The sequence below is a fragment of the Caretta caretta genome, chromosome 1 (genome assembly GCF_965140235.1).
Source record: "Caretta caretta isolate rCarCar2 chromosome 1, rCarCar1.hap1, whole genome shotgun sequence".
NCBI lineage: Eukaryota > Metazoa > Chordata > Testudines > Cheloniidae > Caretta > Caretta caretta.
Genome location: NC_134206.1, coordinates 28,140,685 through 28,166,812, shown reverse-complemented (window position 1 = coordinate 28,166,812; position 26,128 = coordinate 28,140,685). Strand labels below are relative to the sequence as shown.

The window sequence follows — 26,128 nt, the reverse complement described above, 5'->3', positions numbered from 1 at the left end:
TCCCCCAGAGCACCTCGTCCCATTCTGGCGCTGTGGCTTGTGGGAAGGGAGTGGGGGGGTGCGGGGCATTCTGGATCCTGTCCCAATGCCCCGTCATGCATCGGCTCGCATCCCAGCGCTTCCACCCACATTTAGCACTATCTTTCAACGTGTTTTGTACTGCGTGCTCTGTCTTCCCTTTCGGTCTGCGGGAATGGTGCCCGAACTGCTGAGGAGTATGCTGACGAGTCTCGCCAGCACGTCACGTTTGGTAGTCGAGTTATTTGTTATGATCCAAAGTGACAGTGAGTGCTCCGACAATCATATTGACTCGAATAACGCATATGACACAAGTTTGCTTGTGGCATTCACGGACATGCTCACCACCGTGGAATGCTGCTTTTAGGCTCAGGAAACAAGCACTGAGTGGTGGGATCACATCCTCATGCAAGTCTGGGATGACAAGTAGTGACGGCAGAACTTTCAGATGAGAAAAGCCATTTTCATGGGACTGTGTGAGGAGCTCGCCCTAACCCTGTGGCACAAGGAGACGAGATTGAGAGCTGCCCTGATGGTGAAGAAGCGGGTAGCCGTTGCAATCTGGCAACTCCAGACAGCTACCAATTGGTCGCTAACCAGTTTGGAGTGGGAAAGTCGACCCTTGGAATAGTGTTGATGCAAGGTTGCAGGGCCATTATCACATCCTGCTCAGAAGAGCCCGTGACTCTGGGTAACGTGCTTGACATCGTGGATGGTTTTGCACAAATGGGTTTCCCTAACTGCAGAGGGGTGATAGATGGCACACATATTCCAATTCTGGCACCAGTCCACCTAGCCTCCGAGTACATTAATCGGAAGGGGTATTTCTCTATGGTTCTCCAGGTGCTTGTGGATCACTGTGGGAGTTTCATTGACATTAGCACAGGCTGGCCTGGAAAGGTGCATGATGCATGCATCTTTCGGAACACTGGCCTGTTCAGGAAGCTGCAAGCTGGGACTTTTTTCCCAGACCAGAAGATCGCCTTAGGGGAAGTCAAAATGCCCATTGTGATCCTTGGAGACCCCACTTACCCTTTAATGCAGTGGCTCACAAAACCCTATACAGGGAGCCTTGACAGCAGCAAGGAGCGGTTCAACAACAGCCTGAGCCAGTGCAAAATGACCATGGAGTGTACTTTTGGCCGTTTAAAGGGCCGCTGGCGCTCTCTATATGGGAAGCTGGACCTGGCCAATGACAGCATCCTCACGGTTATGTCTGCGTGCTGTACCCTCCGTAACATTTGTGAAGGGAAGAGTGAACGATTCACTCAGGCTTGAAACTCAGAGGTTCAACACCTGGAGGCTGAATTTGAACAGCCAGAGAGCAGGACTATTAGAGGGGCCCAGCGCGGGGCTGCAAGGATTAGGGATGCCTTGAGGGAGCAATTTGAGGCAGAAAGCCACCAGTAATGTCTGGTGCCCTGCACAGGAGTGAAGTGCAGTGGTTCCAATGTTAGTAGGAATCTGTGTTTGCTACACTGACTTGAAGTGCCTGTTTTGTTCCTGGGCTAAGGTATCTTTTACTTTATGCAATAATAAAGAATGTTTTCAAAGCCAAAAAATCCATTTATTGAAAAGAAACACAAGTGCTTGGGAAACAGAAAGGGCAAGGGGGTGGGATGGGGAACGGTACAATCACAGATTTACGTATGTCCTGTTATACTCAGCCTTCCTGTGTGGAGTGCTGTGCAATGAGTGCTGCACTTCAGGATGGCTATACTGCATGGTAATGGGGGTTGAGTGCAGTGGGTAAGAGTCATAGTTTTCAGGGCTGGGTGGTGAAGGCAGCTGGTAGCAGTAAGAACCCGGATGTTGGGGAAAGTGGGTTGGAGGTTACATGGGGGCACAAGGGAAAGTTTTGGGACAAGGGCTGCGGGGGGGGACGGGTGAGATAGTGCTCTGCCTGCCTGGCTACGAGCGCCAGGATAAAGACCGCTTGGTGCTCCATTATGCTTATCAGCCGATCCGTGCTTTGCTGCTGGAGCACCACGCTTTTGTGTCGGCGCTCCTCATTCTGCTGGCGGAATCTCCTTTCAGTGTCCCTGAAACTGCACTTTTTGGTTTTCATTACTTGAATGCTTCATGCAACATGTCTTCCTTGCTTCTACGTGGCCTCTTTCCGATTCTTTGGAGTCTTTCCGCTGGTGATAACAGGGACAGCTGAGATCTCAAGGTTGTAACTGTAAAGGCAAAATGCAACACTTAACAGAGGCAGCATTGTTCACACCAGACAGAGCAATGATTCCCCTGTACTTAAGGGCAAGCACAGTCTACATAATACCATAATTTGCCAGTCCCAAAGCGAGCGCACATAACCCACGGGAGCCACAAAATGGTGAGTAAGCATAGGGTCAAGCGTGACTGATTGTTTCACAGCTGTACTGTCCTCTGGGTTTCTGTGTCTTGGGGAGAGCCAGCAGCAGCAGGGGGCCCCTATTCTGAACACTGTCCCCACATTTTCCACAGGAGTTCGTCCTGGAAGATACCTCACTGCGGAGGTGACCTGGGAAGCAAGGGAGGGTCTTCTACTGCAATGCAGATTCTGCCCTGGCCCATATGCAGCAATGGTCCCCCCTGCCCCTCATAGCACAGTGGCGCAGACAAGTTAGCCATACTGAGACAAAGACCACAGTGGCTCTCCTGAGAAACCTGTGCAAGTGCATTGCCCAAGTTCTGGATGCGACCTTTGAAGAGATCATTGAAGCCGATTAATGCGATGTGAGAGAGCACATCAATGCCTTATTTTGCATCTTGACATGCATGCAGCTCTAACCCTCCTCACCCCAAGAGCCTGCACTGAATAACTTCCTTCCCAAAATAAAAGCTGCTTATCGGGAACCTCCTGTAGTGTTTGTCCTTTCCCAAGCACCGTCTGCCATGACTGGCTACCTTCCTCCTGGCTTGAGAACAGCTCCTGGCTGCATGCATCTAGGGATTCTGGGGGGGGGGGGGTGTCTTCCTCCGCCTCAGCACAGGAAACAGTTTGGAGTGAGCAAATAGGAAGGGGATTTTCAAAATTCCCAGAGAATTTAAAGGGCGGGTCTGATGACCAGAGTGGCTAGAACAGGCATTGTGGGACATTTCTGGAGGCCAATCAGAGTGTACTAACAGACCAGGGTGTCCACACTGCTGCTGCGGTGCTCCAGTAGGGGCGCACAAAACTTTATTCCACTCACCGAGGTGGAGTACCAGGAGCGCTCTAGGCACGGAGTCAGAGCGCTCTACGTGCCTTGCCAGCGTGGACAGGTAGTGAGCTAGTGCGCCTGGGGCTCCTTTAATACGCTGTATCTTGCAAGTGTAGCCAAGCTCTGAGTTGCTGCCACCTGCACTGCTGGGATAGGGGAAGCCAGCAGGAGTCGGGCTGAGAGTGGTGGTGTGGCTTGGCATTTTCAGATCAGCAAGGATCTGTAGGCTGCTCCTGCCACAGGCACAGATAGTCCAGAACACTTTTGAGTAAAAGCCCTGAGACTTTATAAACACTCATGCTGGCAGCAGCATAGCCAAGTCAGTGGGCATACTTAGTTATCACTCCTTCCGAGGAGTAAGGGGGTTACAAGATACAGAGGAGTTAATGCTACACAAAGCAGTTTGCACCAGACATTACTGCAGGTTTGCTAGAAAATTGTCCACAACTGGTGCTTGACAGCTTCAGCAGCTCTCTTTTCAAGTACTTGTGCTATCCTAAGGCCCAGAACACATGTTCTGTATTTTCTTTATTTCAATTAACACACCATGGGTGTATTGTACTATGTATATGCATTGCTGTTCATATATGTGGCAGGCTGGTGACTATGTAGCTTTAAATTATATGTATGTTAGTGATTTATACATGTGTCTTACTTTCAGTGCATAGCAGGCAGAATATTAAAAAATATATTAAATACACTTCACATCTACAGTTTTAGTGTGTTTTTGCTACAAAACACAAAGAGAAATATAACAAGGCTCAGACTTAAAATGTTAACTCCTAATCAGGGTTTATTCACAGCCTAGAAATATCCCACTTGACAGCAAGTAAGACAGTTTAAATTCAATTCAGTAAAACTTTATTGGCAGGACAAATGACAAATATCATCAGAGTGTAAAGGGAAAAAAAAAAAAGAAAGAATGCTGACAAAGTGCTCCTGTATTTCAGCCTTATTCAAAACTAGAAACAAACAGGGCCTGATCCTCCAGTCAGCCCACTGTAACTCCACTCGCTTCAATAAAGTTATTCCTCATTTAAACTGGTATGAGAAAATAATCAAGCACACATGGCATGATAGTAACATGAACATTTAAAATCCTAGAAATGGTCCTATGCTTGTTAAGTAGTTAGCTAGCTTATAAGCACCAGTAAAAATGAGAAAAGTCCCTTTTTGACAAGTTTGCATTCACTCACAGTGAAATCAATGGGGGAATTGCCACTGACCCCTGTAGTTGTATGATTGCACCACCCTGTAGTTCTGCTGAGCTAGAAGTTACATGAGCGGAACTACAAGTGCCTTCCTCTTATTTCAAACAAGTTTCTTGTAATTACTGATTAAAATAAGTGGCCAATCCCATTACCCACATATAACCCACTAGGGCACATATAGCTAGAAGGGCACACAGCCATGTCAATATCAGATTCTGAATTGTAGTGTAGTTACATGGTTCTTGATTGGCATCTCTTTTCCTCTTCCATTTAGAATGTGTAGCGCTCATTAATTCAGTGGTGGCTCTCTATAGCCAGAGAAAATCGCCTAGTAATGCCTGCCTAAAGTAATCAATATGGAACAAAATAAATCATTAATACAAACTGCTTGGCTTTGATGTTTGTATAAAAATTAATTTGAATTCAAATAACTATTTCAATCACAAACAAACAATCTAAACTCTGAACGTGTCCCATTCTTTAAAAAGGCTAAGACTGCAATAAAATGCAAACTTTTCATGTGTGTGCTTGATGTCAATTCAAACACTGATCAAATCCAATATTTAATTTTTAAAAATTAATGGCTATCCTTACACTCCAAACTAAGTGTGCATCCATGGATTTAATCTCTCCCAACCATATGAGACTCCTTGGGTCTATCAATACGAAAGAGAAGTTCTGCAGGCAAAAAATATCCCAGATACTGCACACTATCTGGTGTAGTGTCATTGTGGTAGTGTCCTCCTTCGCCATGGTGACTGAAACAATGGGTGTGCTCCACTCGCAGATCAAACCCCTAGAAAAGAGACAAGTTTATGTTATGGGAGCACATTTTCTTTTAAAGAAAGTATTTCAGTAATGCTACAGTATTTTGCAGTTCATGTTGTATTTTTTCTTCCATGGATCTCAGAGTGTTTTACAAACATTTCATTATTTAAAGACTTGCAACGTGAAGTAACCTAGTACTCTCGCTATTTTATAGACTGGTAAACTGAGGCAAAGAGTCACTTCCTGAGGTCACACTGAGACAGTGATAGAACTAGAAGTAGAATCTAGAAGTCCTGACTCCCAATCCTCTACCCAGCAGTTCTCAACCAGGGGTCTGGGGCTCTCTGGGGGGCTGCAAGCAGGTTTCAAGAGGTCCGCCAAAATAAACCAGAGAGCAGGGCCAGCATTAGATTCCGTGGGGCTCAGGGTAGAAAGGTGAAGCCCAAGCAACTCAGCTTTGCAGGACCCCCTGTGGTGTAGGGTGGCCACAGACAATTGCTCTTCTTGCTACCCCTTAACGTTAGCCCTGGCTTTTAATCTACTAGACACGCAGAAAAACAGTTGTTGTGGCACAGGTGGGCCATGGAGGTTTTCATAGCATGTTGGGGGGGGTCCTCAAAGAAAAAAAGGTTGAGAGCCCCTGCTCTGCACTACAACACACAACCGTTCTTTCATGCAATCCAGTTGGTCTAAGCCAGGCTCTAGTATGGGTGTTGAGGTAGGGTCTATGGGCCCACAATCAGAGATTAGGGCCCCATTGTGCCACACACTGTACAAACACAACAACAACAAAAGATAGTGTCTGGCCCAATTTTGAGAGATAACAGGTAGGTACTGACAGGAGGAAGCACAGGTAACAATAAGATGATAATGAATGATATGATAAGTGTTGGATTCTGCACACCAGCTGCCTAAATGAAGAAGTTCCCATTGGCACAATGCTATTTGCCTTCTAGAGATATAAGGCATTATTATATTGCAAAAATATTAGTGCGATTAGGCCTAACAGCTAAGTTGGTGGCACATTGAGACTACTAGCTATTAGGCAAAAATGTATCCATTTTATTATTATTTGTATTACCATAGTACCCAGGAGCCCTCATCACCAGGACCCCACTTTGCTAGGCATTGTGCAATACACATTCCATCCTTTTGTCTGTTTTTCCTTTCTTTTGCATCTTGTCACGCTCAAATTATGAGCTTTCCGGGACAGAGACAGTCTCTGTACAAACAAATCATGCTTAGCACAATGGGCCCTGGTTCTTAATTTCTCTGGGCACTAATTTAATACAAATAAGAAGTAGCAATCATTATATAAAAACAGCACCTACATGTCAGATGCTTTTATTCAGAAGAATATTCCATTAACAGCTGTCGATATATGTCCATTCCTATAATACTCATCACTAGCTTTTGGGAAACTATATGCAATTGAGCACTGGGCCCAAAGACTGCCAAATAGAGACCCAATGGAGTAAGGCACTTGAGTATGTGCAAACCAACACCATGTCCCACTAACGTACCCACCACTTGGCAGAAGTGTTTTTTAAATTGTTATAAATTTGTTTAAAAGATATACAAAATATGGATGGTAATTAGTTTTTCTCCCAAGACTCTTGGTTAATGTATATACTTTAATGTAAATGTAACAATATTCCTAATGATAGGGACACTAGTCTTATTTATAACATGGATTTTCTCATACTTTTAATATTTTTTACTATTGAATTAAGTGCTTGTGAAATATGCTCAGTCTATACTTTGATATCCAAGGCTGTAAGGCTCTGATTTGCTCACACTATAAATACAGTGCAGTGCGAATAGCAACTTCCCCACATAGCACTGCCAAAGTGTCCCAACCCATTTCTGAATGGGCCACATGAAGGTAAGGATAATTCAGTCTCCATCCCCTTTCATTCCTTGGTCTCTCTTCTGAGTGCCAAACAGATGTCCAAATTAATGCAAGTTGTGCTGGTTGTTTTGGGATGCAGACACCTACACACTAAGAACTGGACTGGGAACAAACATTTCACTCTTGTTACTGAACATGCATCAGCATTCAGTCACTATTGACCTGGGTTTAATTCAAACCAGTGAAAAGTGAAAGGCTTAGTTATATTCTATTACCAATCCCCTGAGCCACCCATTCCAACACCTCAAAGACTTTAATATAATCCATAAATAATTCCCATTCTTGAACAGAAAAAAAATAAAAATAAACAAATCCAAGACAGAATCATTACACATCAAGTTAGTAACTCAGACAAACACAAAATAGTGACTTACTGGATCTCTGGAAATTAGTACTGGCTGACAAATCAATGGAGCCCTCATTTCAAAAAAATTGAGCCAATTATTCACTTCCTCATCAGTGTTTAAAGGACAGGCAGAAAATTCTGGGGGCTATAAAAAAGCATTATCAATTGAATGAAGATACTAGGACCAAAACTTTTCTCTAAGCTACTTTTCTTCACTAGCCCTAAATTATTTTCTGCTCCCTATTTCTTCTTAACTAGCAAAAGCAGTATCCACAATTGTTTCTCTATTCAGAATGATAAGCTTTTACCCAATGGCTGCCTCCACTGCCATTCCTCGGGTACCAAATGGGGAATTCTTAGAATCAGGTAACCTGTATCCACATGTTACATTTGTCCTATCATGTTGGGATCAGAACTAGGTCAGTTTCAGCTGTGTTTGAACACAGCTGAAACTCACAGGATTCTGGCATGTTTTCTTCAATTGATGCTGACAGATTTTTTTCTGAGAACAACATTAGCCAAACTGTGATTACAATTGTACCAGGAATAGCAATCTAGACCATAATTTTATTATCCCTATCCACTTTAGTCATGGAAATAATAATAGAATTAGGGCTGTCAAGCAATTAAAAAACTGAATCATGATTAATCGTGCTGTTACACAATAATAGAATACCATTTAAATATTTTTGGATGTTTTCTACATTTGCAAATATATTGATTTCAATTACAACACAGAATACAAAGTGTACAGTGCTCACTTTAAATTTTTATTACAAATATTTGCACTGTAAAAAATAGTATTTTTCAATTCACCTCATATAAGTACTGTAGTGCAATCTCTTTATCATGAAAGTGTAACTTACAAATGTAGATTTTTTTTTTGTTTATATAACTGCATTCAAAAACAAAACAATGTAAAACTTCAAAGCCTACAAGTCCACTCAGTTCTACTTCTTGTTCAGCCAATATCTCAGACAAACAAGTTTGGTTACAATTTGCAGGAGATAATGCTGCCAGCTTCTTATTTACAATGTCACCTGAAAGTGAGAACAGGCGTTTGCATGGCACTGTTGTAGCCAGTGTCGCAAGATATTTACGTGCCAGATGCACTAAAGATTCATATGTCCCTTCATGCTTCAACCACCATTCCAGGAGTCCTTGCTATACAGTTCTCCCCCAAGGAGTTCAGTCACAAATTTAATTAATGCACTATTTTTTTTAATGAGCAGCATCAGCATGGAAGCATGTCCTCTGGAATGGTGGCTGAAGCATGAAGGGGCATACGAATGTTTAGCATATCTGGCATGTAAATACCTTGCAATGCTGGCTACAGGCGAATGCCTGTTCTCACTTTCAGGTGACACTGTAAATAAGAAGCAGGCAGCAGTATCTCCTGCAAATTGTAACCAAACTTGTTTGTCTGAGATATTGGCTGAACAAGAAGTAGAACTGAGTGGACTTGTAGGCTCTGAAGTTTTACATTGTTTTGTTTTTGAATGCAGTTATATAAACAAAAAAAAAATCTACATTTGTAAGTTACACTTTCATGATAAAGAGATTGCACTACAGTACTTGTATGAGGTGAATTGAAAAATATTTTTTTACAGTGCAAAATAATATAAATGAGTACTGTACACTTTGTATTTTATGTTGCAATAGAAATCAATATATTTGAAAATGTAAATATCCAAAAATATTTAATACATTTCAATTGGTATTCTATTGTTTAACAGTGAGATTAATTGTGATTAATTTTGGGATTAATTTTTTTTTAGTTAATCGCGTGAGTTAACTGCAATTAATCAACAGCCTTGATAATAGAACCTTGATAATAAACGTTGTGAATACTGTTCCCAATGTGAATACAGCCTAAGGCACACAAATTCAAGACATCTGTTTCAGGAGTGTTCTAGACATGGAGGACTCAGGAATGGTGCTTTTCTCCAAAGGGGAGCACCATTGGTATCATGTTTAGATCCACTTCTTGAAGAGAAAAAAAGAATTCTTCAGAGTAATAGATTTTTTTAAAGTTACCCTTTGAATTTTAGGTAGATGAAAGCAGCACTATAAGACGACAGGAATTTCATCTTTGACATTTGATAGGTTTGACAGAGACAAGAATCAGTGGAGACTTGTAAAAATTTAACATTTCAGAAAGTTCTGCTTGTAAAATGGAAAGCGAATTCTGGTAACCATGCAAGCAAATACAATCAGTAAGAACTGTATAGCTATTGCATAAATATATTTAATACTTGTAATAGTTTATAAAAATTATAAATCTCTAAGTTAAACCATATCTCTGATCATTGTTTAATTGATTTAATTATTTTTCACACTATTCTACTGTTTGTGTGTTTCACCAAGTCCTTATACATCTCCATTTGTTTCTACAGCTTCTTTGTCCCAACAAAAGATGGGAGTATTAGGGTCATGGGATATATAATTTTGGTGTTTTTGTACTTTCCGTTTATCACTTTTCAGAAAGTGCACATTATTGCAAAAAAATTAAGTGCACTAAGTCTTTATATCCTGAACTGTCCTGCATCTTTATCTTTTAGAAAGATAAAGAGCCTGAATCAAGAGCAACTTACCATGATATGAATCTTCGCTTTCCCCTTTTGAATGACAAATGTACCGCCTATCCCGACTGGTTTATCTCCATAGCATTTTTCTATAATTTGTCTCATACAGGTCACAAAGTTATGCTGTCCAGTTCTTCCATTGGCTCTCACTTCAATAACCTGGAGAGTAGATATACATTTATCATGCTTATCACATGCTGTAATGTTTTGTGAATGTTTGCTATGTACACCATGTATTTCAACGCTGCTGTGAAACACTCAACCTTGTATCCTATAATCTTTGTTAAAGTAAGTTCTCTCACAGGTGCTGCTTCCTTTGTATCCTTAAAATATTCAACAGGTTTGGTTTTGTGCATGTAAGAATTTGCTTTTCTGAAGTTCTTTAGTCAGTCACACAACAGGCACAGCACATGAAACAGAGGCGTAAGCTTCCCTCTCCCACCCAACAGGCCTCAAACCAGTCATGAAAGAAGAGACTCTCTAGGGATAAAAAGGTTTGTTAAATTTTCATGCACGATTCGGTCGTTGCTTTTCTGTTGAGACCACCTAGTGCCAGTTGTGTTGAGGGAGACACTTGTCCACCAAGAACTGAACTAAGACCACAAACTTCAGTTTACAAAGGCCAATCAAGTTAAACTTGGAGAGTGGTCAGTTTAGATGAGCTATTACCAGCAGGAGAGTGAGTTTGTGTGTGTATGGGGGTGGGGGGATGTGAGAAAACCTGGATCTATGCAGGAAATAGCCCAACTTGATTATGTAAAGAGTTGTCACTTTGGATGGGCTAGCACCAGCAGGAGAGTGAATTTGTGTGGGGGGGTGGAGGGTGAGAAAACCTGGATTTGTGCTGGAAATGGCCCACCTGTTGATCAATTTAGATAAGCTATTACCAGCAGGACAGTGGGGTGGGAGGAGGTATTGTTTCATATTCTCTGTGTGTATATAAAGTCTGCTGCAGTTTCCACGGTATACATCTGATGAAGTGAGCTGTAGCTCACGAAAGCTCATGCTCAAATAAATTGGTTAGTCTCTAAGGTGCCACAAGTACTCCTTTTCTTTTTGCGAATACAGACTAACACGGCTGTTCCTCTGAAACCAATCAAGTTTCAGTCATTATCAACCTGGGCTGGATTACAGTGGGTGATTTAAGGGTGAAAAATTCCATATCCCAGTACCAATACCCTGGGGAATCCACTCCCTCACGTCAACTTCATTTTCTTGTGAAGGATATAATTTCTCTTATGTGATTTTTGGCATTAATATTAACATCAGTATTCCCTGAAAGAAAAGGCAGGCCTCAAACAAAGAAGTTTAACTTCAGCTATCACCTACTGAAGAAGTGACATTTTATCCAAATATGCACCTTGCCAGGTTGGCCCTGACTGGCATACAGGTTGGCCAGTAGTCCAAATTCACAGTCACTATATTTCTTGCTGTACTTCTCCAGGAGGCACCCTCCATCTGCAGGATTAATCTGAGCGGTGTAACTTGCATTTACAGCAGGCTTTTGTTCACTCTCAGCTTGAACAACTGGGATAAACTGAAAAGAAGAGAATGTAAAATTGCTTAGTTCTAGTCAGTTGATTTTATTACTAGGTAGATAGCATCCCAAGTTAGGGCCCAATCCTGAGAACTACAACAGAAGTTTCATCTCGCAGGATTAGGTCCATATAGATTAGCAAAGACAACTATTTTAAAGAAAACTCTCAATTTAAAATTGATTAAGTGTGAAACACATGTATTAAAGCATTTTCTCTTATCTAGGGATTTGGATTCAAGTTCTTGTATAAATAACAGAACACTAAATGGGAAAGTTTCTCAATGAGGCAACCAACTTAATATATCACTGCAAGAGGCCCAGTTTAGTGATGATGACCAGGACTGAGCATTCAGCTTCTGTTAGAAAGCATTGAAATGAAAGAGTTTTCAGGTGGCATTTTCAAAAGTATTCATACTATTAGGTTCCATAGACTTCAATAGAAGCAAAACTAGACCAACTTTGAGTGCTCTTGAAAATATCACCCTTAATGTTGTTGTAAGGCAAGGCCTATAATAATTTAAATGGTTCATTTGACTACTTACTTTTAAAATAAAAATATTTTCCTATTTTATTTAAATAAGAAAAACATGTAGCGACTTTGAAAGTCCGAGTTACCATTTTTACTACCAAGAGCTAAATTCTCTCACTCCTACTGTGCATCAGGCTGTTAAGATACCAGCTTTCAATTGATTTAGTTTTTTTCTTTGATTGTATTTCACTCACCTGGGAATATGTTTAGTCATGTACTCTTCTTTTAATTAGATGTAGCATTTAGAACATTTTTCACATTACACTGGAGTTTTCCATTCACCTCAAATCAAAACTGCTTTCTTTATCTATTTCACCATGTAGGACAGATCAACTAAATCATGTTTTAACTGCTGATCCTTACCTGACCTTACAGCGTAAGTCTTAAAGCAAAAGCATCTTGAGTAACACAATTTTTTCTTGAGTAACATCTGGAATGCGTTACCTAGGGAGGTGGTAGAATCTCCTTCCTTAGAGGTTTTTAAGGCAAAGCCCTGGCTGGGATGATTTAACTGGGAATTGGTCCTGCTTTGAGCAGGGGGTTGGACTAGATGACCTTCTGGGGTCCCTTCCAACCCTTATATTCTATGATTCTCTTGTGCTATTTAAAATGAAGACCAGCATTGGGTATTTAAAGCAGTTTACCACTCAGCTCCTAGGCATCCATTTTTTGCATATTTTTCCTCTTCTCTGGAATTAAAAATGTGATCAGCTAATTACAAATTTTAGTATAGCAACAACTAGAGGCGGTTTCCTCTTAACTCCATAGTAACCATATGCTTCCCTGTAGAATTTATAAACACAAAAATGTGGTTTATTATCCAAGTAATAAGTAACCTTGTCTTTATTATCTTTGTAAAGTGCCATACAAACTTGTGGTGCTACATATGTTATCAGTGTAGAAATGTTTGCTAGGTCAATGAAATAATTTTTTGAGAACTTCTGCATGTTTATACATATTTACTGACCTCAGCATTTACTCCAAGAATCCTAGAGGACCCAGCTCCAGCTCCAAGAATGAACGCTCCAGGCAATTCTATTTGCTTTGCAACAGTGTTCAGGTCATAAACCTATACAAGAGACATACATTTATGTACCTTTGACTTTCTTGCCTTGTAATTCTCATCTCAGCTACATTCCACAGCAATTTCTTGATGATTTTATCCAAATGCCATTATTATTTATTTGTACAGATTGGTTTGAACACAGTCCCCAAATCCGAACAGCATTGGCATCTGGTCAAGTTCAAACTTAATGACTTGGGCACATATCCACTTATTTGCTGAACTGCAGTGTCTTCTTGCACAAGCTTGGCCCCATCCTGTCTAAGGGCCAAATTACTCTCTCTGTGCAAGTGACATTGTTTAAAGCAAAAAATGAAAATATCCTTAAGTGATGTCACATAAAATCAGATTCTGGCAGGTCCCATGCTCTACCAAAAGAGAATGCATTAGCAAGTATTAATGTGAACTCTACTTTGGCCTATACCGACCCCATACACAGACTGTTTTTACAAACAATAGTAATAATCAGCATGGAGGGCCATGGCTAGATAGCATACAATACATAAACATACAGATCATGCCATGGACTCTAAGTAATTCCCTCCAACATCCTCTGTGGCTTCTGTCAGACAGCTTTTGAAAAAACAGCCACATACTATTTAGCAGGTACCAGAAGAGGGACAACTTTTGCATGCAGTTTCTGCTGTGGGATTTCTGACATGTTCTTATGCTCAGCACAGGCCAGGATGCTTGGCCCATTATGCTTTCGCAATGTAAGCCTATTTTTACAAATGGAATCCTGCAGCTTTCGTTCGTCAGGATAGTATTTTAAAATAGGACTACATATGCTTCTTTCTTTGGCAAATGCACTAAAAAGCCAGGACTGTAAATTAACTCACTTTATCTTTTTGTACAAGAGGCACAAGGTAAGGAACACCTCCCACATCTGCTATTCTAGGCTTCCCACAGATTCCTGGAACAAGAATAAGGCAAGTTAGCTCGTCAAGAGAATCCGTCTAAAGTTCTCTTTGGGTACTGGAAGCATAATAAGACAAAGAATTTGTTCCTCAAAAGCTTCCTTTAAGTGTTCAGAAAGTCTTTTAAATCAGGGGTTCTTAACCTTTTTCTTTCTGAGCCCTTTCTAACCCATGCTTTAAAAACTCCGTAGCCCACCTGTGCTACAGCAACTGTTTTTCTGCATACCCTGTGGATTAAAAGCCAGGGCTGGTGTTAGGGGTAGCAAGCAGGGCAACTACTTGGGGCCCCAAGCCACAGGGGTCCCTGTGAAGCGAAGTTGCTTGGGCTTCAGCCTCGCATGGTAGGGTTTGGGCTTCTGTTTTCTGCCTGGGCCCCTGCGAGTCTAATGTTGGCCTTGCTCTTTGGTTTATTTTGGAGGACCCCCTGAAACTGCTCGCAGACCCCCAGGGGGCCCCGGACCACAGGTTAAGAACCTCCGTTTTAAATCACCATTTTTTTTTTCTGAGTACTAAGATAAATTGGGGTTCTACAAATCTATGTAAAGTAGGCCTGAATTGGAAGAAAAACATACATAAGGGAGGTTTCAGAGTAGCAGCCGTGTTAGTCTGTATCCGTAAAAAGAAAAGGAGGACTTGTGGCACCTTAGAGACGAACAAATTTATTAGAGCATAAGCTTTCCATGAGCTACTGCTCACTTCATCGGATGCATTCAGTGGAAAAGAAGGTATGGGCTCACTTCTAAAAGCTAGCTACCCAGCCTGTTTCAAAAGTAGTACTGTTCTACAAGCACACACAAATCTGCTAGGCAACAATTGAGGAACACTGGTTCTCCAATGAGGCATAGTTCATAGTGTCATCATGCAAAGACAGCAGAAGGTACAGATATAAGAATGCTTTCACCTATCTTGTGTAGGGACAATGGTGGGAGTTTAAATAAACAGAGACTGAGCTCATTATTAGAAAGAAGTTGAATAGCAAGACAGTACTTAGTATCTACATAGCCCCTTCAATCTGAGGATGTCAAAACCCTTAACATACAATAGAGAATTAAACCTGTTAAACTCATTTTACAGATGAGGAACAATGATGCAGAGCACTTGAGTGATTTGTTCTAGTCAGGTCACATCAAGCCAGTGGCAGAGCCAAGAATAAGACACGGCTCTCCTACCTCCCAGCCTTGTAGCTTATCCACAAGACCATTCTTCCTCTGCCATCATCTTCAAGAGTTTCTAATTATGACGAATCAGCTACGAAATATTGGCAGTCATAGCTTATGGTTAGAACAGTATGTTACCTTTAACAGGGAAATTGAAGGGATCATGAGTCAGATCAGGGCATTCTACTACAGAGACCTGGACATCAGCAAAGTTCTCTGTAAGCCCATTCTGCAGGACTAGAATAGAGTAAAAAAAAAAAAAAAAAAAAATATATTAGTGAGACATTAGCTAGAGTTTGGCAAGTAATACACCAAATAAAACACATATTTTAAGGTGCCAATTCAGCAAGATACATAAGCACATGTGTCACTTTAAGCACATGAGCAATTCCATTAACTTAAGTAAGGCTAGTCACAAGCTCAAAGTTACGCATATGTTAATTACCTCACTGAATCAGGGCCTCAGAGAGGAATAAATCCTTTTCTGCTAACCTGTCATATTGCTGAAGGACAGAAGGTTCTATTTTTTCTTTTTTTACACGATGAGGACTGGAGGGTGGGGGTGGGGGGGTTGGATAGGTGTGGGAGTCCCGGGGGGCCTGTCAGGGGGCGGGGGTGCGGACAGGGGTCGATGCAGTCAGGGAGCAGGGGGAGTTGGATAGGGAGTGGGGTCCCGGGGGTGCAGTTAGGGGTGGGGGATCTCGGGAGGGGGTGGTCAGGGGACAAGAAGCGAGGGGGGGGGTTGGATGGGGCAGAAATTCCGAGGGGGACAGTCAGGGGGCAGGGGCCAGGCTGTTTGGGGAGGCACAGCCTTCCCTACCTGGGAAGAAAGTTCTTCCATCAGCATAATAAAAAACACCTCTGCAAGTAGCACAAGCTACGTTGGCAGGAAAAGCTCTCCCACTGTGAACAGTGCTATGTCATTGTAACTTATGTCACTCAGAGGGGGTTTATTCAAGTTCAAACTTAACCCATTCCTGGATTTGGCTTTATTGATAGACCCAACAACAGAAGATAAAATTCAGCCTATGTTTTCTCCTTAGGCCAGGCTGTTTCTAGGGCTTTCTGAAGGATTTCCCTGTCTCCGCCCCTTGTCCCCCTGTTCAGAGATTCATACTGTGATGGGTTCGGTCACAGAGACCCCCTTGGGACTGTCACCTGATGTGCCGAGACTACCTCTGAGCCTGTTTTCTTTGCCAGTTTGGGCCTCCAGAACCCTGTCTTGCTGAGCCAGACACGCCAGTCTGCTCCAACACAGACCCAGGGTCTGAACCACACACCCCAAACCTGCAGGCTTAACTGAAAACAGCTTAAATGCTCCTGTCTTCAGCACCCAGACACCCAGCTCCCAATGGGATCCAAACCCCAAAGGAATCCATTTTACTCTGTATAAAGCTTATACAGGATAAACTCATAAATTGTCTGCCCTCTGTAACACTGATAGAGAGATATGCACAGCTGTTTGCTCCCCCAGGTATTAATTCTTTACTCTGGGTTAATTAATAAGCAAAAAGTAATTTTATTACATATAAAAAGTAGGATTTAAGTGTTCCAAGTAATAACAGACAGAACAAAGTAAGTTACAAAGCAAAATAAAACAAAACATGCAAGCCTAAGCCTACTACATTTAAGAAACTGAATACACGTAAATCTCACTCTCAGAGATGTTCCAATAAGCTTCTTTCACAGACTAGACTCCTTTCTAGTCTGGGCCTAATCCTTTCCCCGGTACAGTCCTTGTTCCAGCTCAGGTGGTAGCTAGGGGATTTCTCATGACTGCAGCCTCCTTTGTTCTGTTCCACCCCCTTATATAGCTTTGGCACAAGACCGGAATCTTTTGTCTCTCTGGGTCCCCACCCCTCCTTCTAAATGGAAAAGCACCAGGTTTAAGATGGATTCCAGTACCAGGTGACATGATCACATGTCCTGTGAGACCCCAAGCCTTCATTCTTCCTGGCCTGACTCACAGGAATGCTTGCAAGTAAACAGAGCCATTTACAACCAATTGTCCTAGTTGATGGGAGCCATCAAGATTCCAAACCACCATTAATAGCCCACACTTTGCATAGTTAAAATAGAGTTCAGAGTAACACTTCATATTTCTAGCTTCAGACACAAGAACGATACATTCATACAAATAGGATGAACACACTCAGTAGATTATAAGCTTTGTAAGGATACCTTACAAGAGACCTTCTTCATAAGTCATATTCCAGTTACATTATATTTACACTCATAAGCATATTTCCATAAACATATGGAGTGCAGCATCACACATACCCACCTCTCTTCTAGCCTGGTGGAGTTAAAGCCATTTGCCATAATGAGTCAGCAAAATTTACTTAGCAGTGTTATGTGAGGTTTTAACTCCTGCTAGGTGAGTGGATCAGTAAGGAAGCTCTGAAAGGATCTCCACTGAGTCATTCCCCAAAGGTTGATGAGAGAGAGAAAGAAAATAAAAAGCAAGACAAAACTTTGGGTATGACGGCCCAGCCAGGAAGGGGAAACTGATTTCCACTCTACTTCTCCTGCTGCTGATGTAGGGACAAATTCAGCCTCCTGATCCTATCATGGTTGCTCTCCAAGTGCTCCACCCCATCTCACCCCCAATCCTATTGCAACTCCTCACCCCTCCCTGCCAAGCATTCAGCTCTGTGGGCAGCACCGGTTCAAGAGGCTGTGATCCTGGCACTGCTCCAATCAGAACACAGTGGGTAAAAGTAGCACTCCCATGCAACCAGGAGGTTCTTGCCAAGATCTCAATCTTGCAATTTTTTGAAGCTGCAAAGTAATGTGGGATGCAAGTGGGACTAGCAAGAAACTACAGGTAGATTTTGGGTCTCAGTTGGAAGAAAAGCAACTGCGAACCATTGGGTACATGTCCAAAAGTGTTCACGGTGGTGGCTATCCATTAATCTTATAACCTTTAGCCCAGTGGTTATGGCGCTTGCCTCTCATGTAGAACATCCAGGTTTGAATCCCTACTCTGGAACCTAGACTTGAATTCAGGTTTTCCCTCCTCTAAGTCCTACATTCATCTCCTACCTCCCAAGTGAGTGCCTTAATCAAGAGGTTAAAGAATTGTTCTGGCTCTCTTTGGCCCAATGAATATTAAGTTTATGTTTATAAAGTGGAACAGCTTCAACAGGAGAGATTATGAGCAACCCTTTCCAAAACAGTCTGTAGCCTAGTGGCCAGGACACTTCCCCAGACAGGTGGATCCGAGTTCAAGTCCCTACTCCAGAGTAGGGATTCAATTATGGGGTCTCCCATTTCCCAAGCAAGTGTCCAATCATTGGGCTGAAGGTTATAAATGGGATAGATGCACAGACACAGTTTGCGGTCTTAGAATAATTCAGATGGGAAAAACTGTATCAGGTCAAAGCCAGCCTCTACCCAGCACTATTTAGGACACAGGAGCAAACAGCACAATGCAAAATTTAGTTATTTGTCATTTCTTATTGCAACAACTTCCATAACACTATAAATTACATTACTTACCCCCAGAAAGTTCCTCTAGACTTGGGACATAAAGAGCAAACTTTTCAACTTTGGTCATTTTCTATTTCTTTCCACAAACTGGACAACTGATTTATAATTCTCAGTGCCTAGTGTACTCTGATCTCTTCAGTAGAGACTTACTGATCTGTGAACAAACATAATGGTTTACTGATTAAAAAGGGCTTGCACAGCTGCATCCTACTTTTTGATATGTAGGGTTTTTCCCCACAGTTTCAATTAAGTGTTACTTCTGTTCCCCTAAAAAAACAACCCAGGGTCACACTTGTATTAGTTTTATTACAATGCAGCTGTTAGGTCAGACAGAAAAGGGAAGGAGCTTATTTATACCTCCATGTACCCACATGCTTACACAGGCGGAGAGTTACCGGAGACAGCATGGGAAGCCAAGAAGCCAAAGCGTGGCAGATCTGGTGTATCTGCCTGCAGTCACAGATCTGGGCTGGTGAGCAAGTCAAGGAGCAGCAGCTTGTGTGCGCGGCTGGTTCCTTTTATTTTGGAACTGGGTGCTCCTGTCACATACACTGAGTTTTTCTTCTGTGTCCGTCACTGAGAAGCATTCCCAGTCCCTGTTCCTTTCATGCATCTTTTCTTTACAGCACTCCGTGATTGCCTTCTCAGGGCAGATTATATCAGACACACCTGGCTCCTTTCTCCTTGCAGGTTTCAGAGGAACAGCCGTGTTAGTCTGTATTCGCAAAAAGAAAAGGAGTACTTGTGGCACCTTAGAGACTAACCAATTTATTTGAGCATGAGCTTTTGTGAGCTACAGCTCACTTCATCAGATGCATACCGTGGAAACTGCAGCAGACTTTATATACACACAGAGAATATGAAACAATACCTCCCCCCACCCCACTGTCCTGCTGGTAATAGCCCATCTAAAGTGATCAACAGGTGGGCCATTTCCAGCACAAATCCAGGTTTTCTCACCCTCCACCCCCCCACACAAATTCACTCTCCTGCTGGTGCTAGCCCATCCAAAGTGACAACTCTTTACATCATCAAGTCGGGCTATTTCCTGCATAAATCCAGGTTTTCTCACATCCCCCCCATACACATACAAACTCACTCTCCTGCTGGTAATAGCTCATCTAAACTGACCACTCTCCAAATTTAAATCCAAGTTAAACCAGAACATCTGGGGGGGGGGGGTAGGAAAAAACAAGAGGAAACAGGCTACCTTGCATAATGACTTAGCCACTCCCAGTCTCTATTTAAGCCTAAATTAATAGTATCCAATTTGCAAATGAATTCCAATTCAGCAGTTTCTCGCTGAAGTCTGGTTTTGAAGTTTTTTTGTTGTAATATCGCAACTTTCATGTCTGTAATCGTGTGACCAGAGAGATTGAAGTGTTCGCCAACTGGTTTATGAATGTTATAATTCTTGACATCTGATTTGTGTCCATTTATTCTTTTACGTAGAGACTGTCCAGTTTGACCAATGTACATGGCAGAGGGGCATTGCTGGCACATGATGGCATATATCACATTGGTGGATGTGCAGGTGAACGAGCCTCTGATAGTGTGGCTGATGTTATTAGGCCCTGTGATGGTGTCCCCTGAATAGATATGTGGGCACAATTGGCAACGGGCTTCGTTGCAAGGATAAGTTCCTGGGTTAGTGGTTCTGTTGTGTGGTATGTGGTTGTTGGTGAGTATTTGCTTCAGGTTGCGGGGCTGTCTGTAGGCAAGGACTGGCCTGTCTCCCAAGACTTGTGAGAGTGTTGGGTCATCCTTTAGGATAGGTTGTAGATCCTTAATAATGCGTTGGAGGGGTTTTAGTTGGGGGCTGAAGGTGACCGCTAGTGGCGTTCTGTTATTTTCTTTGTTAGGCCTGTCCTGTAGTAGGTAACTTCTGGGAACTCTTCTGGCTCTATCAATCTGTTTCTTTACTTCTGCAGGTGGGTATTGTAGTTGTAAGAAAGCTTGACAGAGATCTTGTAGGTGTTTGTCTCTGTCTGAGGGGTTGGAGCAAATGCGGTTGTATCGCAGAGCTTGGCTGTAGACGATGGATCGTGTGGTGTGGTCAGGGTGAAAGCTGGAGGCATGCAGGTAGGAATAGCGGTCAGTAGGTTTCCGGTATAGGGTGGTGTTTATGTGGCCATTGTTTATTAGCACTGTAGTGTCCAGGAAGTGGATCTCTTGTGTGGACTGGACCAGGCTGAGGTTGGTGGTGGGATGGAAATTGTTGAAATCATGGTGGAATTCCTCAAGGGCTTCTTTTCCATGGGTCCAGATGATGAAGATGTCATCAATATAGTGCAAGTAGAGTAGGGGCGTTAGGGGACGAGAGCTGAGGAAGCGTTGTTCTAAGTCAGCCATAAAAATGTTGGCATACTGTGGGGCCATGCGGGTACCCATAGCAGTGCCGCTGATCTGAAGGTATACATTGTCCCCAAATGTGAAATAGTTATGGGTAAGGACAAAGTCACAAAGTTCAGCCACCAGGTTAGCCGTGACATTATCGGGGATAGTGTTCTTGACGGCTTGTAGTCCATCTTTGTGTGGAATGTTGGTGTAGAGGGCTTCTACATCCATAGTAGCCAGGATGGTGTTATCAGGAAGATCACCGATGGATTGAAGTTTCCTCAGGAAGTCAGTGGTGTCTCGAAGGTAGCTGGGAGCTATCTTAAAACAAAAAAACTTCAAATCCAGACTCCAGCGAGAAACTGCTGAATTGGAATTCATTTGCAAATTGGATACTATTAATTTAGGCTTAAATAGAGACTGGGAGTGGCCAAATCATTATGCAAGGTAGCCTGTTTCCTCTTGTTTTTTCCTACCCCCCCCCCCCAGATGTTCTGGTTTAACTTGGATTTAAATTTGGAGAGTGGTCAGTTTAGATGAGCTATTACCAGCAGGAGAGTGAGTTTGTATGTGTATGGGGGTGGGGGGGATGTGAGAAAACCTGGATTTATGCAGGAAATAGCCCGACTTGATGATGTAAAGAGTTGTCACTTTGGATGGGCTAGCACCAGCAGGAGAGTGAATTTGTGTGGGGGGGTGGAGGGTGAGAAAACCTGGATTTGTGCTGGAAATGGCCCACCTGTTGATCACTTTAGATGGGCTATTACCAGCAGGACAGTGGGGTGGGAGGAGGTATTGTTTCATATTCTCTGTGTGTATATAAAGTCTGCTGCAGTTTCCACGGTATGCATCTGTCAAGGTTCCTCCCCCACTCTGAACTCTAGGGTACAGATGTGGGGACCTGCATGAAAAAACCTCCTAAGCTTATCTTTACCAGCTTAGGTCAAAACTTCCCCAAGGTACAAAATATTACACCCGTTATCCTTGGAATGGCCGCTACCACCACCAAACAATTACTGGTTACTGGGGAAGAGCTGTTTGGACGCGTCTGTCCCCCCAAAATACTTCCCAAAACCTTGCACCCCACTTCCTGGACAAGGTTTGGTAAAAAGCCTCACCAATTTGCCTAGGTGACTACAGACCCAGACCCTTGGATCTTAAGAACAATGAACAATCCTCCCAACACTTGCACCCCCCCTTTCCTGGGAAATGTTGGATAAAAAGCCTCACCAATTTGCATAGGTGACCACAGACCCAAACCCTTGGATCTGAGAACAATGAAAAAGCATTCAGTTTTTACAAGAAGACTTTTAATAAAAAATAGAAGTAAATAGAAATAAAGAAATCCCCCCTGTAAAATCAGGATGGTAGATACCTTACAGGGTAATTAGATTCAAAAACATAGAGAACCCCTCTAGGCAAAACCTTAAGTTACAAAAAAGATACACAGACAGAAATAGTTATTCTATTCAGCACAATGCTTTTCTCAGCCATTTAAAGAAACCATAATCTAACACATACCTAGCTAGATTACTTACTAAAAGTTCTAAGACTCCATTCCTGTTCTGTCCCTGGCAAGAAGCATACAGAGAGAGACAGACCCTTTGTTCCTCTCCCTCCTCCCAGCTTTTGAAAGTATCTTGTCTCCTCATTGGTCATTTTGGTCAGGTGCCAGCGAGGTTACCTTTAGCTTCTTAACCCTTTACAGGTGAGAGGAGCTTTCCCCTGGCCAGGAGGGATTTCAAAGGGGTTTACCCTTCCCTTTATATTTATGACAGCATCTGATGAAGTGAGCTGTAGCTCACGAAAGCTCATGCTCAAATAAATTGGTTAGTCTCTAAGGTGCCACAAGTACTCCTTTTCTTTCTCCTTGCAGTTCCTCTCTGCCCAGTCTCCCCATACACTTCCTTGTTCACACCCCCTTATCTTCCACACACACACTCCCTTGTTCACACTCTCTCTGATTGCGTGATGGGATATTACAAAGTTTGGCAGTTCATACAAGTGGTAACTTGAAAAGGTTACAGAGCTTGCAAAGGTTACAAAACTTAAAAGGCTATGGTAACAATAACTGAAGTTACAATAAGGTTGCAGACCTTAATGTTACAAGTTACAGATCTTACAATCGCATTTGAGCGGCGGCTTTACATAACATTAAGAATACATAAACTACAGTAGACTAGACTTTTTGCTTCAAGTGAGATTGATATGTATATGCTTATAATGCTAATTTCCTCATATGTTTTGGAATGACAACATGCATAGCATGCAGTTCTAGAGAGAATTCAGAGCACTGTATCCATAAAAACTTAGACCCAAGCCTGTAACTGGGTCTGTGTAATCAGGCCCCTGACTTCAAAGGGCTCTGCATACATGCAGCTGTTTGCCCAGGTGGAGCCAGTTATAAGATTGGGGCTTTAATTTGTTTTGCTGTGAAAGCTTCCTAAGGGGCATAACCTGTCACACATTAACCATCCACTTCTGCACGATGCAAGTTTTAATTAAAAAAACATGATTCCAGTCTTTATGGTCATCAATATTACTTTTCAAAAGTGAGCCCATAGTCTTCCTGAGTCCGCAGACACACAGGGGCACAGCAAAGATCAAAGAGTGGGGAGAGGGAGGTGAGCATACTTTATAGCAACAATTTCCCAAGTGAAAGGAGAAAGCTGCTCACTAAGGGCTGATCCAAAGCTCAGTGAAGTCAATAAAATACTCTGATTGACTTCACTAGGCTTTAGATCACATGACTTTTCATCACAGAACAAGGAAATCAGAAGGGAGCAGAACAGTGATTCCCCACCACCCCTATGAAAAACCTGTATTCTTCACCCCAATAAAGGTAGCAAAAATTAAGTTACTGACTTTTTTCAACTTTCTCTTCCTGACCAATGCCTTCAGTAGCCAAGCTGTTTGGGGGATTGTTAGCTGAGGGGGCACAACCCTTGGGAAGCTGGATGTGTCTGATTGACTGGGCTTCTGCTGAAAAGTCAGCTGAAATGTTTTCCTCTCCTACAGTGCAGAAAGCAACTCAGGAGGAGCTGTATCTCCTTCAGCAGGTAGAGGATTCCCTTACCTTCTCAGGTCAGGAGTTGACAGCTCAATAATTATTAGAGTTGATAGGTAGTGTAATACAAAGCCAGGAAAGCACTCAAAGGGTAAAAAAATACGTAGCTTGTGTTTGAGGTGGTGGGGGGAAAAATCCAGCGTGGAATGAAAAAGTGTGAGGGGGTATTTAGCCAGAGCAATTAACCAACTAGATGACTTTAGTAGCAACGTTTTGAATGGACTTGAAAGGGGGCCAGATTGTTCCATAGGTTGACTCTGCGCTGTGTGAAAAAATACTTCCTTTAGTTTGTTTTAAATCTGCTGCCTATTAATTTCATTTGGTGACCCCTAATTCTTGTGTTATGATAAGGAGTAAACAACACTTCCTTATTTACTTGCTCCACACCAATTGTGATTTTCATATCCCCCTGGGTCATCTCTTTTCCAAGCTGAAAAGTCCTAGTCTTATTAACCTCTTCTCCGATGGAAGCGGTTCCATACCCAAATCATATTAGTTGCCCTTTTCTGTACCATTTCCAATTCTTTTTTTGAGATGAGAAAACCAGATCTGCACGCAGTATACAAGATGTGGGTGTACCATGTTTTATAGAGGTAATATGATTTTTTTAACCAAATTATTTATCCCTTTCCTAATGATTTCGCAACATTCTGTTAGCTTTTTTGACTGCCATTGCACATTGAGCGAAGTTTTCAGAGAACTATCCACAATGACTCCAAGATCTCTTTCTTGAGTAGTAACAGCTAATTTCGACTCCATCATTTTATATGTATAGTTGGGATTATGTTTTCCCGTGTGCATGACTTTGCATTTATCACCATTGAATTTCATCTGCCATTTTATTGCCCAGTCACCCAGTTTTGTGAAGTCCCTTACAAAACATAAAAGCAAAGTTTCAAATGAGAATTACTCTGGATTTATGCAGGAAATAGCCCGACTTGATTATGTAAAGAGTTGTCACTTTGGATGGGCTAGCACCAGCAGGAGAGTGAATTTGTGTGGGGGGGTGGAGGGTGAGAAAACCTGGATTTGTGCTGGAAATGGCCCACCTGATGATCACTTTAGATAAGCTATTACCAGCAGGACAGTGGGGTGGGAGGAGGTATTGTTTCATATTCTCTGTGTGTATACTAACGTCTGCTGCAGTTTCCACGGTATACATCCGATGAAGTGAGCTGTAGCTCACGAAAGCTCATGCTCAAATAAATTGGTTAGTCTCTAAGGTGCCACAAGTCCTCCTTTTCTTTTTGCAAACCCTTAGTAGCAATCACAGCCTCACACACGCTCTTTTAAACCTTTGCCAAAAGGGGAGCTCCCGTTACAGGGACAAGGTTGCGAAGCAGGCAACTAACGGGCTGTAGGAAGGGTAGTGGCGCATTAGCAAGGCTTTTCCCCTACAGCACAACCTTCATAGAATATCAGGGTTGGAAGGGACCTCAGGAGGTCATCTAGTCCAACCCCCTGCTCAAAGCAGGACCAGTCCCCAGCGTTTGCCCCAGATCCCTAAATGGTCCCCTCAAGGATTGAACTCACAACCCTGGGTTTAGCAGGCCAATGCTCAAACCACTGAGCTATCCCTCCCCCCCCGCCTTCAGGAGGTCACTTCCCGATTAGCCTCGCCCTTTCCCCCAAAGCCACCGCTTTCGGACACAGACAGCGCCCTTGGCCCGGCGGGGGTAAGGAACCGCCCAGCACGGGGTAACTGTGCCAGCCTCCCTACCCGCGCGATGGCGATCAGCCGGCTTCAGCCGCTGTGCTACTTACCAGAGCGCGGGCGGGGGAGGGGCTCCGCGGCGCTCCTGCCCCGCGGCCGGGCTCTGTCTGCGCGCGCGCACCAGGCTCTCGTGCCTCCGCTCCCACCACCCGTACAACGCTGGGGAGGGAGAGAGAGGCAGCAGCCCTCAGTGCCTCTCCTAAGATGGCGCTCGCGGACAGCCCCTCTGCTCCCTTCTTCCCATCAGGCCAGCCAGCTCTCGCGAGATCAGGTGCGCTATTTAAGAAGCC

General features: G+C 42.9%; 1 protein-coding gene across 5 annotated transcripts; it reads right to left on the bottom strand.

Moving 5' to 3' along the window:
* Positions 1-1,563: 1,563 nt before the first annotated feature.
* C1H11orf54 (chromosome 1 C11orf54 homolog) lies at positions 1,564-26,051 on the bottom strand. 5 transcript variants are annotated; one of them, XM_048843041.2, is made up of 10 exons: positions 25,889-26,043; positions 18,730-18,874; positions 15,367-15,465; positions 13,994-14,067; positions 13,059-13,160; positions 11,386-11,562; positions 10,035-10,184; positions 7,469-7,585; positions 5,009-5,210; positions 1,564-2,198 (listed from the first exon to the last, which is right to left on the bottom strand). In XM_048843041.2, exons 2-9 carry the CDS (start codon positions 18,785-18,787, stop codon positions 5,037-5,039), a joined length of 951 nt encoding a protein of 316 aa, XP_048698998.1. In that variant the 5' UTR covers positions 18,788-18,874; positions 25,889-26,043; the 3' UTR covers positions 1,564-2,198; positions 5,009-5,036. The 5 variants fall into 5 exon arrangements, with proteins under 5 accessions (XP_048698998.1, XP_074982829.1, XP_048699017.1 ...); XM_075126728.1 differs by lacking the exon at positions 1,564-2,198 and having other exon boundaries at positions 4,042-5,210; XM_048843060.2 differs by lacking the exons at positions 1,564-2,198; positions 25,889-26,043 and adding an exon at positions 19,092-19,112 and having other exon boundaries at positions 4,042-5,210.
* Between the last annotated feature and the right edge of the window lie 77 nt (positions 26,052-26,128).

Bases quoted from the DNA above. Each gene is read 5' to 3' on its own strand.
- C1H11orf54 (XM_048843041.2), bottom strand. From the start codon at position 18,787: ATGACCAAAGTTGAAAAGTTTGCTCTTTATGTCCCAAGTCTAGAGGAA. The intron at 15,466-18,729 runs GTAAGTAATGTA...ACTCTATTCTAG, and splicing joins TCTAGAGGAACTTTCTGGGG to TCCTGCAGAATGGGCTTACA. The intron at 7,586-10,034 runs GTAAGTTGCTCT...GCTTTTTTATAG, and splicing joins AAGCGAAGATTCATATCATG to CCCCCAGAATTTTCTGCCTG.